This window comes from Poecilia latipinna, unplaced genomic scaffold (genome assembly GCF_001443285.1).
Source record: "Poecilia latipinna isolate Pla-1442-1.1 unplaced genomic scaffold, P_latipinna-1.0 Scaffold234, whole genome shotgun sequence".
Taxonomy (NCBI): domain Eukaryota; kingdom Metazoa; phylum Chordata; class Actinopteri; order Cyprinodontiformes; family Poeciliidae; genus Poecilia; species Poecilia latipinna.
In genome coordinates, this window is record NW_015112850.1 from 72,590 (window position 1) to 87,405 (window position 14,816).

Below are 14,816 nucleotides of genomic sequence, written 5' to 3' on the forward strand. Positions count from 1 at the left end.
TGTGGATTGCCAATAAGCGACGACTGAGCGCTGCACAACGAGGGGCATCGATCAGCGTTCCTCAGCGTTCCTGAAACAGCGTTTCAGGGCCAAGGAGAAGCGGTACGTGGAAAACAGCGGAGGTGAGTTAAAGCTGGGAGTCGGAATGCTTCAGTTCTAAAGTGCTCCCATCTGACAACGCGAGTCTGGAATGTAGCCGCTCGTGACCCCAAAACCACCCACCTCCGCCCTCCCCCACTAAAACCTTCGCCCACCTCCTTCACCGCTGCGTGCTCCGAAGAGGCCAGAATAACACAGACTGCAGCTGGACGCGGAGTCACATTCAAAAGAGGCTGAGCACAAAACAGGCAGAGGATGGTTTTGATTGGATTAGGCCTTTCTTAACTGTACCAGAATATGATGGAAAGAATTCAGGAACTCAAGGAGGTCTGTGTCAACAGGCTTTATTTGCTTAACTCCTGAGACTTTGCCGGGTTTATGGCACGTTTTTCCACACATCCCAAGTTTGGGGAGGTACAACAAAGAAGAAGAAATAAAAAAACAAAAAAAAATACACTGCACACCAATGATGTTGTTAAACTGAGCCCCCCTCCTTTAATCTCTAAAGAACCTAGGAAAGTGGCTTGGTAACCAACAGCAACCTAAAAGAGCCACAGGGAAATATATACCTGTTGGAGTGTTTCGGTGAGGTCCAGTCTCGTTCAGTTAAGAAAACATGGAGTGTGACGGACCTGGGTATGATTCAGAGACAACACATTTCAAGTTTATATCTCCACAAATGTCTTTTTTTTTCAGTCCACAAAGTCTACAAAGACAGGCTGACAGAACTCCAGAGGCTAAAGGGGATTGTTTTTCTTTTGCTGCTGTCTTTTTTGACATATACACCATAAAAACGATGGGAAACAATGAGCTTTGGTAGTTCAATAGCTAACAGAGTTTCCCTATCTGACAATATCTGGTTAAAAGCTCATCAAAAAGGCAAACGTGTAATTAAAGCCTCAACGTAACAACAATACATCACCTAGAATGAACTCTAATGCGGCAAGAAGAAATTCAACTATTGCTCTATCTTTGTTGGGTTTGCATACAGTTGGGGGTGACTTCCACTAATCAAGCAAGGAATTATTACAGCAGAAATGAAGAGAGTTATTCCAGCTGAAATGTAAATTAATTCTTCTACAACCTCTTCTTCCTGTCTTTCCACCATCTCCTCTTCAAAGAAAAAAAGACTACACCAACACCATGTTCTATTACTAAACTAAAAGCTTGCTTGGCTGGAGCACCAGGTTGCTGGCAGCTCTTAAAGCAGACGCCACGGGGCCGAGGTTGTACGCAGTCCAATCCAGCGCAATGAGTGCTAAGCCCGGCACCTTCCGCAGACGGCTGGCACCTGTCCCTCTGTATCCGCAGACCTGGCTGGCACAGACCAGCGTGGCAGCGCACTCCACTTCACAGCCCCGTTGCTCATTCCAAATAAGTTCCAAACGAGGGAGGTTGCGATGGTATTTTCATGAAGCCCCGGCAGCGAACAGCAGAGGTTCGTTAGACGGCTCAATAAAGCCTCGTGGAATGAGAAAAGAGGCGCATCACTTCGCTGTTCACCGGTGGCTCTGGGAGCGCGCTCAGCACATATCTGGAGATTACGAGGCGATGTGGGACACAATGACGAGCCCGCATCTTTAATGGCATATGACAGTTAGAGAACAGTCTAAGTGCTTCATTTGTAAAAAAAAAAAAAAAAAAATGGTATTAGCTGTCATAATGGAGCGACTGTAGAGCTGGAAATACCACAAACTTGTTAACGTTTTTTGTGAGGTTCTTTTTCTGGTTTGGCTGAACTCCTGCCACAGGTCAGCACGATGTTTGTTTGTCGGCAGAGTTCTGGCTGGAGCTGAGGCCGCTATTCAGGGGCTGGGGGGCAGCAAAGGCTGATCAGCTTACAGTGGTTTGGACTTTCCCCTCCATCCTTCTCGACCATTCGCTTTTATTCTTCCCGCTGAACTCAGACGGTTACAGCAGGGTCTGCGTGTTGTGAGCTAAAGAGCAGCATTCTAATGAAGAGCTGGGGCCTCGTCAGTGCAACTGAGGAACCCGTGGGTCAGTAACGGACAGATCTCACTTCAGACACCCAACAGGCATTTCGAATGAACTCTGAGTGAGCGTGACATACAGCCAAATGCACCCTGGTTTCTCATATTCTGGTTCTCATGAGATCTGGCTAAAAATGGAATGGAAACAATTCAAATTTCCTCACTGGGTGGAGCAGCTGGTGAAAATTATAGCAATAAAAGAAATATGTGGTCAAAAATATGTTGATTTCAGTTAAAAATCGTTAATGTAGCTTTTCAAATTAAGAGCAGCAAGTAGAGATATCAAACTACTGGCAGTAAGCTACTGGTAAAGTGTTAGATATTATTATTAGCTTTAAACTTGACACTTGAAACCTTACATCTATATTTGAGATTCTAATTTTGAACCAAGACAGGAAGTAGGTCTTTATTTGCCTTGTCATTGGAAAAATCTCTACCACATTTTAATCATCCGTGGAGCAGCAGTTTGGGTACGCTGCAAAAGACTTTACCTATTCGCTGCTAATGACTTTAAAGTTAGCAACCTCTGTGTACAAATTCAACAGATTGTTTCAGTTTTGATGACGTCTTGTTAAACATCTAAATGACATGAATTATCCTGACTTAGATCATTTCATAATTTTGAAATTTATGAAACATTTATTTTGTTAAATTGAATGAGGGTTTCTTGAATTTGGCAAAAACATTGTAAAAACTTGAGCTCATTCTCTTGATTCCCACATCGTGTATCATTTTACCTTGTTAGATGGATTTATCAGCTCATCATAGATTAAAATCTTTGACTCACATGAAAACTGTTTTAGATTTATGCCTGAAATTAAACGCAAAAAACCTACATTCAAAATCACAAATTCAAAGTCTTTGTTCTGCAGTTAGATGACACTATCAATAATTGTGTTATCTAGCATGTTATTGTGGAATATTGGCTCTGCTGCCCAGAAATTGAGCAGTTAGCATGTCATCAAAGTCATGAGTCATAGAACAGCCCTCTTCAGTCAGTCCATCACAGTCCCGTAATGTCTGGAAAAGACAAGATAGCGGAAAAACTGCAACGTAGTGACCCAATACATTGATGACCCTTCAGTGTCTGTCTAATTAGCAAATGAGTCATACAATGGACTCTGATGCAGATAAGATGTTGCTAACAACAACTTTACTTGTACTTAATGGTCACTAGCTTTAAGGGAAATGCTCAACACACATTCTATGTTGTGAACAACAAGATACTTGTTTTGAAAAGCCTGTGATCAAGCTACATTAAGTTGATGTGGATAACCAAATAGTCCATAAAGGGAGGGATTTGTTGCTGCTTGTTGTCAACAACAACACGCATCAGAATCAAGATGTAGACATTATTATAGAATAACGGGTGATGTATGCAAGTTGCATCTGAATGCTCCTCCGGTTTGGATGAATCCCTGCGGAAGAGCTGCTGGAGGGAATCAATAATCCCAAAAGGCATAATGAGACAGATGGTACAACGATTGAGGATCAATGGTTCCTCTGCTCTCCTGCCTGCTTCCAGCCAAGTAACAGGATGTGGGCTAATCCCTCAAAAGAGGGTTCTAGACTAAACATGGAAGAGAAGATTGAACCACCTCTGGCTTCCCCACACCAGCTGCATGCAGGACCAATAAGGTGCAGATGTTGCTAGATGGGGTTTGAAAAGAGAACGGGAGAAGTAGAGAAGGGCTTGTTCTTGCATTTCTGGTTGAGGAAAACTTTATGAATACTCCGGTTCCCCCCGCCCCCCATCAGGGCCCCTCGAAAGGGTTCTCAGCTGCAGAACATAAAGGGTGGAGCCTTTATGAATCCTGTGGAAGTATCAGGAAAGCCCTGGTTCTTTTGAAGATAAAAAAAAAGGCCCCAGAATCCATTCGCTCTCTTGCTGAAGATTCTGAATAGCAGCCGCATTCCTAATGAGTAGCACAGGATGAAGCAGAAAGAGGAAGGTAGATCCTTCGCTCTTTATAGCTTCAACTCAATTAACTGATGGACTCCATCCTAGTGTTTTCGTGTATAAACCTGAATGTTTGTTTCATGTCATAACTCTGGTGTAATAATCACAAAATATCATCGCTGCACCAATTACTGCCTCAAAGCGGGCTTGAACAGGGCTTTCCAGAGAGAGCCTGATGAGTTCTACTTCCCCAGTTTTCTGCTTCTCCTCCATCACAGTGACGGAGACATCCCTCGCTTTCTCCAGGCTAAGTGGCTTTCTTATTTACCCGATCGAAAACACAGCTGCCACTGCTGGCTTCCAGTATCAGAGATAGGAAGCTGTTTGTTGGACATAGTTAGGGGGATCGTGAATCCCATTCCCTCAGTGTCTGTAGCCCACAGACAAAACAGATTAAATAAGCTAAAGATCCAAACCTAGTTCCTTTTGGGGCTCCAGATCTTGGGTGTGTGTGTGTTTGTGTATGAGTTTGTTGTTGTGAGGATTGTCTGACACCTTATCTGCATATTCCTATAAAGGATTTGCCATACTTGCCAAGAATGAAGTGCACAAAAATTGCTCTTAAGTGATGTAATTAATAAGGGAGAGGGAAAACAGTTGTGGACGAAGTATGCGTCCAATCTCGATATGCAATCTACAAGCACTTCTTAGCGGGTAAAGCCAAAGCTTCCACTCGGGCAAGATAATAAGCTCACATCTCATTAATACACCTCTTCTTCTCCCCAGCACTGTTTCCAAAGGTAGCAGTGTGAAGGTATCCATCTCCTGCAGCCCAAGCTCCAGCCTTCCAATTTACTGCCACTCACCTATTTTCTAATTCCATCAGCGTGATGATGAAAGCTGAGAGGGCATTACGCTTCTTGCCAGTGGCTGGACAGTGAGGGAGGGAGTGCAGGGCCGCATCGGTCACACTGTCAGCTAGCCAAATGGGTTAGGACGGACAGAATGAGAGCCAAGGCAGAGGGAATGATGGAGCTCTGTGCTTCCAGCCGCTAAGAGGCAAAGACCTTTGCTCCTCCGGCAAACATAACCCCGAGGTAACATCCCAAAACCTCAGGGCATGTTCATTTGAGCACAACAAAGCATACAGAGTCACACCTGTGAGGTTGTCCATCATGTGCATGGACATGTGAATCATGTGAATTTATTCATACCCCTGACTGATTTAGGCTTAAAGAAGTCTAGCAATATTAACATTTTGGAGCAGGACAGTCAGGGTCTTGACTTGAATTTGATAGAGAATCTGTCAAGAGAGCTAAAGATGAGGGTGATGACAAAAAGGCCTTCCAGCCTCAAAGACTTGGTGTAAGATCTAATTCAAAATTTTTGCCATTATTTACTACAGTTAAATAACGGCAAAAGTAATCTTTAGTCTTTATGCAACATGGAAGTACATTTCCAAAGGGATTTGGTCATCTCTAGTCCATGTCAGTTCTAGTTGCTATAAACATTAGGATTTGGATCTGCACTGTATTAGTCGGTTGGATCCAAGCTAAAGTTTCCAAAAACTGGTGAAAGACTTAAATTCTGATGTACCACAAAGTCCAACCTGTACTGGATATTTCTACTCTGAACTTGAATTCTCAAAATCACAGTTTAAGGCTTACACTATTTTTGAAAGAATTTTTCACTTTTATGGCTCCTTCTTTGCATTAGCTCTCCCTTAGACTGAGACAACCAGGGTCAGTCAATCTTGGGGTACATACTCCCCGTTGTCAGACGGGTCACAACAGCTTATTTACAACAGTTATTTGTGGACAAAAAACAAAACAACTGAAATTCTAAGTTTGCCCAAAAATATTTCCAAAATCTGGTAAATCCCTTATTGTGTATCATGCTGCTGATGTTTGGGCATTGGTGGCAGGTGATCCTCCTGAGAATCTATGTAGATGGCGTCAGCTTGCTCCTAGTAAATTAAGTAAATAAACATCAAAAGCGGTAGGTGGTGTTCATGAAGGGCGTGGTGGGAGATACTGTGACACGTCAAGCCATGGTAGGGGAAACACAGGAAGCACGAAAAGGCTGTATGATGGGGTGCCATGCCATCTGGTATAACAAGTCACTGGGCCTTGCAGCACCATATGATCAAAACATTATTGCCTCCAAAACACCACAGCAACCACAACTCTTGCAGACCCCCATCACCTACCCAGCCCCCAGTGCAATAATGGACTCTCTGCCGCTATTGAGCCCCTCATATGTTTCCGGTCATTGGCATCATTCTTGTGTGACCTCCCAATCCCAGAACAGCAGCACTCCTCATGCTCTACATGTCTTCAAATATTGATTTGTGCATCGTCTTCTTCAGTCACACAAGGGGCCCTAGGAAAGGAATGGAAAAAGACAGGCGGGGACCTTTGAGCTGTCATGCAAAAACACCCCCGCAGAAAGAAGCGTGTGACAGCTTTTTAATTTCGGTAAGAAATCAAAAAACGTCAGAGAGACGGGGTAGAACGCTCAGTGGCTGCATCTAAACCTCTCTGCTTGCTGTCAGGAATCTGGCAATACCCCGCCGCCTGTAGACAAGACCTCCTTTGGTCTTTGGCTGAATCACAGATGAATTATTTTGTTATTCAGACGGGTCCTTCTCACTTGCGGAGAGAAAGTAAAGTCAGGTTTTGCAAAGGCCTTGGCAAGATGACGACTTCTGGATTATTCATAATGTTTTCCTCCCCCCACCATCTCTTCGCGACAAATCTGTTCTTCTATTTTTTATGAACTTGAGCCTCTGCAGCTGAATTCAGAGGATCCGGGGCCCTACCCTACCGGCGCAGCTCTCAAATAAAGGCCACTTTATTTTTAACTCAGCCTGGTGCTGGCTCCCCCACTTATTGTGGGCTATCCAGTAATCTTCAGCAGGCTAAAACTAATTTACTGTAAGCTCCGCAGCAGCATTAAGACAAGGTCAAGGCAGAGCGGTATTTGTCTCATTTCCCTAGCTGTCAATATTCCTCTGATGATAACGACTGATTTAGAGGCTGGAAATCTTGAGGGGTCAGTGCAGAGCATCACCGCTATAAAGGAACCAACCGGAAGGAATCCAAATGAGCTCAGCTCCACTTCCATGAAGGGGGACGACACCCAAAACAACAATGTGGACGTTGAGTTTGACGCATCTTGGGGCATTTATAGGGTTTTGCAAACATTTTACAACCCTCTGAACTCTAGCAATTGTAAACATCAACGTGTTCTATTGGGAATTTGGGGTGATGGACCACAGCTAAGAAGTGCATAGCTGTATGATGGAAGGAAAATGATACACATCTTCTTACAAAACAATTATTTTGGGAAGTAACTGAATTAGTACATAGAGTCAATGAGCGTGTAGTTGAATTCCAGTATAAATGTTGTTGAACTCCACAAATCTGTTCCTTCATGGAAAAGTGGCGAGAAGAAATGAAAGACAGCCGTACAAAGTCCAGATGTTCCACAGGCCATGTAGGAGACACAGGAAGTATGACAGATTCACATCACCCTGAACACATCCTCCACAACGGGAAACTCCAAGTGGCGCATTTAACCAACACCAAAAATACTTCTGTACTTTTCTGTTGATTCAGTAAAAGAATCAACAAATATTCACTTGAGTACATTTGAAATTCCTTGCAGTTTAGAAGTACAGCAGACTCCCTCCTATTTGTGCATTAGTATTTGTGAATTCACTTATTTGGGGTGCTTTATGTGCATCTTGACTCCAAATGATTTGTGGAAAATCTGAACCTTCATGGATCTTTTCAGAGCACATATCTAAAATATTCTATTACAACTATTATTGGCCGGCGTTTGCAAAGCAGCAGAATCCAGGAGTGCCATTTATTGTCCTTGGTGCGAGTTGGCTGTACCCAAAAGAATGGAGATAAAGATGATTGATAAAATTAGCTTCTGTGGTAGCGCTAAAACTGTTTCCACTGAGAGAAATGATGGATACGATGGTATATTTGGTGTTTTGAACTATCAAAATAGGCAGCTGTAATTGTCTCTAGAGGGTGTTTGAAGGATTTATGAATGTGAGCTACTTGCAGCTGGTTTTGTGGGTGGGATTCTGAATGCATGTCATCACAGCTGCAGCCCTCCAATCTATCACCGAAAGAGACTGAAATTATTTGTTTGATATTTGTTGTTGTGGAGCTCAGAAATGCCTAAAAACAGGTATAATTTTTTTAGATTGCATGCTGATCATCCAATCTGATGGTTTGACTGGCCAAAAATGTTCAGTCTCCAGATGCTGCTGGAGACATGTTGACTCTGGGGATGATAGCTACACTTTTCAAATTTATATGTATAAAAATAGATACATTTTTTTTCAATTTACAATAATGCAGTAGTTTCCACATGTTGTTCAAGTCCAAAAAAACTACAACACGTAGAATTTTGTGTCTGTAATGTGAAAAAGAGGAAAAAGTACAAGGAGTATTGAGGCCTCTCCAAGAGACTGTGGACTGCAGCTCTGGTCCTGCTGAAGAATGTACACTGGAGTTGAAAAGGTCACGCCTCAAAGCTGCTCTGGGCCAGAAGCATAAATACAATCCGAGTCTTTGGGAGTGGAGGGTCACGGACACAGCCGGACCTGACCTGCTCCAGGACGCAGCTGAAGAGAACGCAGTCTCAGCTTACTGACATGCTTCTGGTCTCATTCATATGATCCGAGCCTGTGTCCCAACACAGCCCACCTTTTCCCACACCTTCAGTTCATTCTGCGCACACTCGAGTCCGGCCTTGAAACTTATCAAAATGCCCTGGAGGCGAAAAAGAACAAAGAGTTTGCGGGTGAGAAAAGGTCAGCTTATCCTCCGGCCATCAGGTAACACTCAACCACAGAAGCATCTGTTAAAGAGTCGTTATCAGCGCAATGTGGCAAGCTGACAGAATGTTTTTATCTGTCAAGCAGGAGCTTGGCATCTCCACCCCTCTCAGCCCGCATAACAACTTGACCTTATTCAATCATAGTTTCTCTCCCTCTCTCCATTTCTTCTTTCTTTTTTTTTTTTTACGTCAGAGTCAACTTCGCTGAGCGCTGCCACGCTTGGCGGCAAAAGAGAAGAGTGAGATGGTGTAGGCAGCCTTGTGGATGCTCTTCAAACAGAGGAAACTGCTTCCAGTGATGTATGCACATCATGCCCTGGTACGCACACACCCACACACAGACATGGTAACAAACTCACTGTGGCAAGAAGAAGAAGAAAAAAAATAGCAAATTCCTGTGGAATCTGTGCAAGTGAGAGACAAAAAGAGTTCTCACACGTTTGGTACAACAGTCTATGAGCAATAAATCCCAAGCTGGGCTCATTCAGAGCCTCGCAGAAACTATTTTTCACAACATGCCCCCATCCTTCTATAGGAGCAAATGACACATTTGAGCCTCTGAGGGTGTCAGGGCACCCATAACTCACAGTAATCACACACACGCACACACACTACTACTAAACATGTATGGGGATGGCTATTTATAGAATTATCCAAGCAAACGGTTTATTATAAAAAGACCAGCGCACACGTATATTATGAATTGATGCTCAGTCGCTGAATATGTGTCCAAGCATTGCACTATGCATGCCGCTACCCCTGTAAGACATCCACAAATCTCATCATCTCTCAGCTGTGGTGTGTGAAGAGGGGGAAACGCATGAAAAAAAATAACGGGAACTTGGAGACTGGAGAATAAAAACGTGAGCAGCCCCTGTACAGTCTAAACAATTAGAAGGAAAACAATTAGGCTGGAGGTACAATGAGAGCGGCAGACACAGCAACACTAACCTGTTTTACTTCAGCGGGCATGGTCCAAAATCCCCCGTTCGTTTTTTTTTTGTTTTGTTAAAGGTGTCTTTCAATGAAAAGATATAAAATAAAAACCTCCAGGGAAACAGCGTGAGAAATATGTCCTCCTCTCGAAAAAGTTCTCCTCTCCCTCCTTCTCTTCTCTTCTCCGACTCGTCACGTTTTTCTTGTTTATTTACGCTGAGTTTTCCCTCTGTGAGCGCAGAGGCAGCAGCTCAGACGCAGGCAGCCATCCTCTGCTCAGCTGCGTGAAGCAGCCCGCTGTTCGCTGCACAGGCACAGGAAGTGAGGCGGTGCTCTTTCAAAATAAAAGTACGACGCGGGTTTATGACCGAGAACTTTGCGATTCTGATGCGCCTAACCTCGAACAGGAGGCATAAATAAACCATCAGCAATCAGCATAGTACGAGAATGAATTTGCATTTTTTTTTTTTTTTCAATTTATTGGGCTATGTAAAACTACATAAAACGTTCAATAGTGCTTTTGACGTTTTGTTCCTCAAGCGTCTGCAAATTTCAAACCAAAGACATGGTTTGACTCTTATGTCTTATGTCTTTCCTTTGTAAAAAAAAATTAAAGCATAATATTTGGGAATCACCTAGCGAAAGCAAAAACAAAAATCAAAGAATATAGAAAGCAAATTTTAATTCTGAAACAAAATCCTTGGGTCTGAGTTGAAATAGACCCACATAGATTATGCTAATGAAATGGTTTATAGCAAAATTTGTCAAAATAATGGATTCTTTGAGAACAAGAATCACTTAATATTTTGCATAATTCAAAAAAATTTCCCACATGTTTTCTTAATTACTGTGTTAGGGACCAGCAAAAATACTTAAAAGACCAGTATTGATGTTTTTTTTTTTCTGCAACAAAATTTTTTATACATATAATAATAATTCAAAACCCATACAAAGTGTCAATCCACCCTTTTTTCGATTAAAACAATGCAAATGTTGTAGTCACTAATTAATCTAACGTGCTTTTAAATTAACTTTACCTTAATAGAAATATACTAACAGATTTTTAATTGATTTATAATAATCAAATATAGTTTATAAGTATAAAACTAGTATAGCTAGATTTTATAAACAGGCGAAATTGCAAGCATATACCAATGAAGGTCTGTTACAGATCAGAGAGCCAAAATCTGCAACAATAGTTGCTGTACTATAACACTAGAAACATACAGCTTACGACGCTCTACATAATATGTGTGATATTTAATTCCTAAATATTGGTGCATTACATGAATTTACCCTATGCATTTTTGCTTTAATGAACAATTTTTGCTGCGTCTTTCAGCAACACGCAAAGCGTCACCTGCGTCTTTCAACTAAATACTTTTATTTTGAAAGAAAAATCTCCTTGCTCTCCAGTGTAATTCTGTCTGTGGCAGGTCAGACAGAGCTGAGGAAGAACAGGGATTTCTCATTTGACAGAGATGTTTTATTCATGTGTGAATTGATGAGACACCGACGGCCAGCCTTTCCTTTTCCAACAAAAACGGGCTGGAGCTGGACCCGGACACAACCGGAAAAGTTGGGCATGAAAGGAAGAAACACCTCTGAGGTTGGGAGAACAGAGAACTCCCAGAGAATGGGAATGTATCAGCTCTCTCCGATTGGGTAAATGTCTTTCCCCTCTATCTCTGGCATCAAGTGGGGTGGGACTAGCAGCTCCCTCTCTGCTCTCCAGTTGCCTCCGTCTGTCAGACCGCCAACCCCTCCCCCTTGTTGGCACAGACGGAGAGAGAGGAGAAAAAAAGAAGAGGGGGGGAGGGACTGGGGCTCGCACACAAAACAAAAGTTGCCCCTATTGAATCGAAGGCATCCCACGAGCTACTCTGCAAATTTTTACACCCTCCACACACACACAGCTCCTTTTCTCAACACCTCTTTGAGACACTCTTCTCGCTGCACTTGATATAAGGGAGGGCTCGGATGTACGTGAAAGAATTCACATTCAAATAACTGCGCCTGTGACCGAGACCGAGCAGCAATGTTAATCTAATAATGCCGATGGAAGCTTAACTAAAGACAACTCTGAGGGGACGGTTGAAAAGACAGGAGAGCGAGCAAAAAGGATGACTGGTCTAAGACGAAAACAGAGAAAATGGCAAACAGAGGAGGGGGGGAAACGGCTGAGGTTTCACATTCCACGAGCTTGGCAGCACTGTTTTAGGTCCCAGGATGTTACTGCTTCATTTCTTCCTAATGAAAGCCCTGGCTCACCATGCACCATTACATTTAGATCTCTTTGCTTTCAACAACAGCAACAGGAATTCGACCAAGGGTACAGCAGAGGAGCATTTTAATAAAGCAACCCTCGTAGCCTTAGCTAAAGTCCTTTCTTTTATGCGATTTGCAGTATCACTTTCCATTTGTGCCACTTAAACACAGAGTGATTTTCATCTGTTTAAAAATCCATTAAGTGCCCAGGGCAATACTGATGAGAACAGATGCAAGGAGCGGCATTGCTCTGTGGATTCCCTATTAGTCTGCATATGTGTACTTTAGAAATGTCCATCTCCTTTTCTAAATGTTGGGTTTTGCAGTCTATTATTTTTCCACATGTAGACACTGGGCTCTTTGTCTACTTCTTTGAACTACGTGGCTATAGACGCTTGTACTACAAGTATATTTTACTGTCTTTAGTGGTGTTGGTTGGTTTTCTAAGCCGTTTGTTGTGACCTGAAGACTAGATCTGGAGATCTTCGTATGGACAGACCATTTCCTGCTACAGTTCCTTTGACCTTTCCTGTGGCGTCCTTCCTTCCTTCCTTCCTTCCTTTCTTGAGGCTTTTACTTTTACAATCCAAGTCTAATCTTTGACTCTTCAGGACATTTTTCCTGAGTTGTGAGGGAAGTCTCTGTCTTTGTTGTATTGCCCATCTGAAAGCGCCTGTACGCAGCACCATGTGCACACCAAGATTATGTTGCATTTTGTTATGAGGCGGACCTATCTGAACTAAATCGATGTCTTTTGAAGGTGACTGATGCTACCATGTAATGAATTTAGGGTTTGAAACCAAAGATAATGCACATAGTTTTTGGTGGAGTGAAATTTAACTATTAATTCCCTGCTACATTCCAAAAAGCAGAGATATGGGCCCTTAACTTACAAGCAGAAAAGTCAATGGGTCAACAGAGTCACCAGGATTCATTATCTGAAAACTCAAATTACATAAAGGAACGTTTCAAAAGAACGTTTCAAAAGAACGTTTCAAAAGAACTGATTGTTCTGCAATCAGTCAGCAGAAACCTGTGACTGGGATCCACAGGGCCTCCAACAAATGAATCTAAAACATCCTTAATAGTTTATGGAGGACTCTTAAGAGCTAAAATATTTACATATTATTTCTCTTGATATCATTGTGTTTTACATTGTTGTAATGCTTTTGATGATCTCTGCTCTCTTTTAGAGCACAGGCTTAAATCAAAGGCTTGTTTGGCCTCATCTTTCCTCCAGGAAGCTTTTGTCAACCCAGCCTGAATTTTCACTTTAAGGAGAGAAGACACTGAAAGCATACACACTATGTTAAGTCACACAAATCCTCAGCTCTTTATGTACAAGTGTAAAGAACGGGGTGAGAAACCCATCATGTAACCTCATGTACGAGTCCTTTTCTTCTTACGGCCAACATACGAATGTGCATCCTTATGTATATCCTTGCAAAAATATTTATAAGCCCAGTATTTTTTCATATTTTCTCATGTATGCAATATGCTTCTTTTGTTGCTTTGCTTGTACATTTCGAGTTTGGATAGAAGATCAACCTCTCTGCCAGTCTCAAGTCTTTAAAAAGAAAAACACCTTATACTGCCGTCAGTGTCTGCAAGACGTTGATTGGCCGCTGCCTCTCTAACTGTGTTTGTTTATCAGTGAGGTGAAGTAGCGAGGTTGATAGATATGACAGGCGTCGAGCCAAAGTCGTTCTCCCCAGCATAATCTGTCTGAGCTGCTTCAGGAGCACACATCCAGCAGGAAGAGTAGCACATATTCACCCTAAAGGGCTTCGTGTTGTTTTTGTAGACGTAAGCGTAAGTAAGTGCTATTACTTGCAACCCCTGTGCTGCTAAAACTGTCCTGTTGCCAGACGGTAAGAAAGAATAAATGTATACAACTGGATGGAAGAGAGGAAGAAGTCCGACATGATAAGGACGAAGATGAATTGGTTAAGGAAGGGCCAAAGAACTCAGCTGAGGATGAAAGCTCCCCACAGCTGAGTAAGACCAATCGATCAGAAAACAGTCCTCACCCAAATGTACTCTAAGCTTTCAATCCCAGCATTTCCAGAAACTTCTGCGTAGCAGCATATAACTCAGAAGAGTACCTGCTATACCTGAGATAACTGATGGGGCCCATTCAGCCACCATCCAAACAGCCCACACCCCCACTACGCTTTAGAAAAGCCTGCCATGCCACAGGAATGTGACACATGAAGGCTTCACATGTTGGCCGTAAAGCTACGTAAAGGTTGAGCTCATTTGACCGAAGCAACATTCTTCCCACACGTTAGCCGTGTTCCCTATATGGTTTATAGCAATCAGGATTTGTTTTTTACGGGTCTTATCCAACAATGGGTTTCTACTTGGCAGACCTTCAAACAGGTCAAAGTTTCTTCAGAGTTCTGACTTTTTTCTCATTGTTTTTCTCTTCATTCCAATTTTCCCTTTGAATTATGACTTTAACCTCAGAATTAGGATTTTTGTCCTCAGAAATCTGACTTTAAGGCAGCACCTGGACACCTGGGAACAACCAGCTTCAATGGCTGAGATGCGAGTTTGTGCAGGAGGAGAGCTTACTTTCTGGAAGAACATGTCAGATTGAAGTGATTTATTTTTTATATGGTCAATTAAACTCAGAATTCAGAGAAAAACGGCAGACTTTTTTTTCTTCTTTTTTTTTCGGTGGCCCCAATCCTCTTCCATACCTTCCATTTCATCTACTTCAGGTTTGTTTGCCACAGGAAATCCCTTAATATACA

At 42.5% G+C, this 14,816-nt stretch overlaps 1 protein-coding gene across 7 annotated transcripts in view; it reads right to left on the reverse strand.

The window, feature by feature from the left end:
• Positions 1 to 14,816, reverse strand: part of arvcfb (ARVCF delta catenin family member b) — a 216,559-nt gene that overhangs the window by 65,135 nt on the left and 136,608 nt on the right. The window contains exon 1 of one of the 7 annotated variants that reach the window (XM_015032225.1): positions 9,805 to 10,090. The exons of the other annotated variants lie outside the window; for them this stretch is intronic. Coding sequence (XP_014887711.1) covers positions 9,805 to 9,825 — 21 coding nt within the window. The 5' untranslated portion in view covers positions 9,826 to 10,090. Of the gene's footprint in view, positions 1 to 9,804; positions 10,091 to 14,816 lie in introns of those variants that run through there. 7 annotated transcript variants of the gene reach the window in all.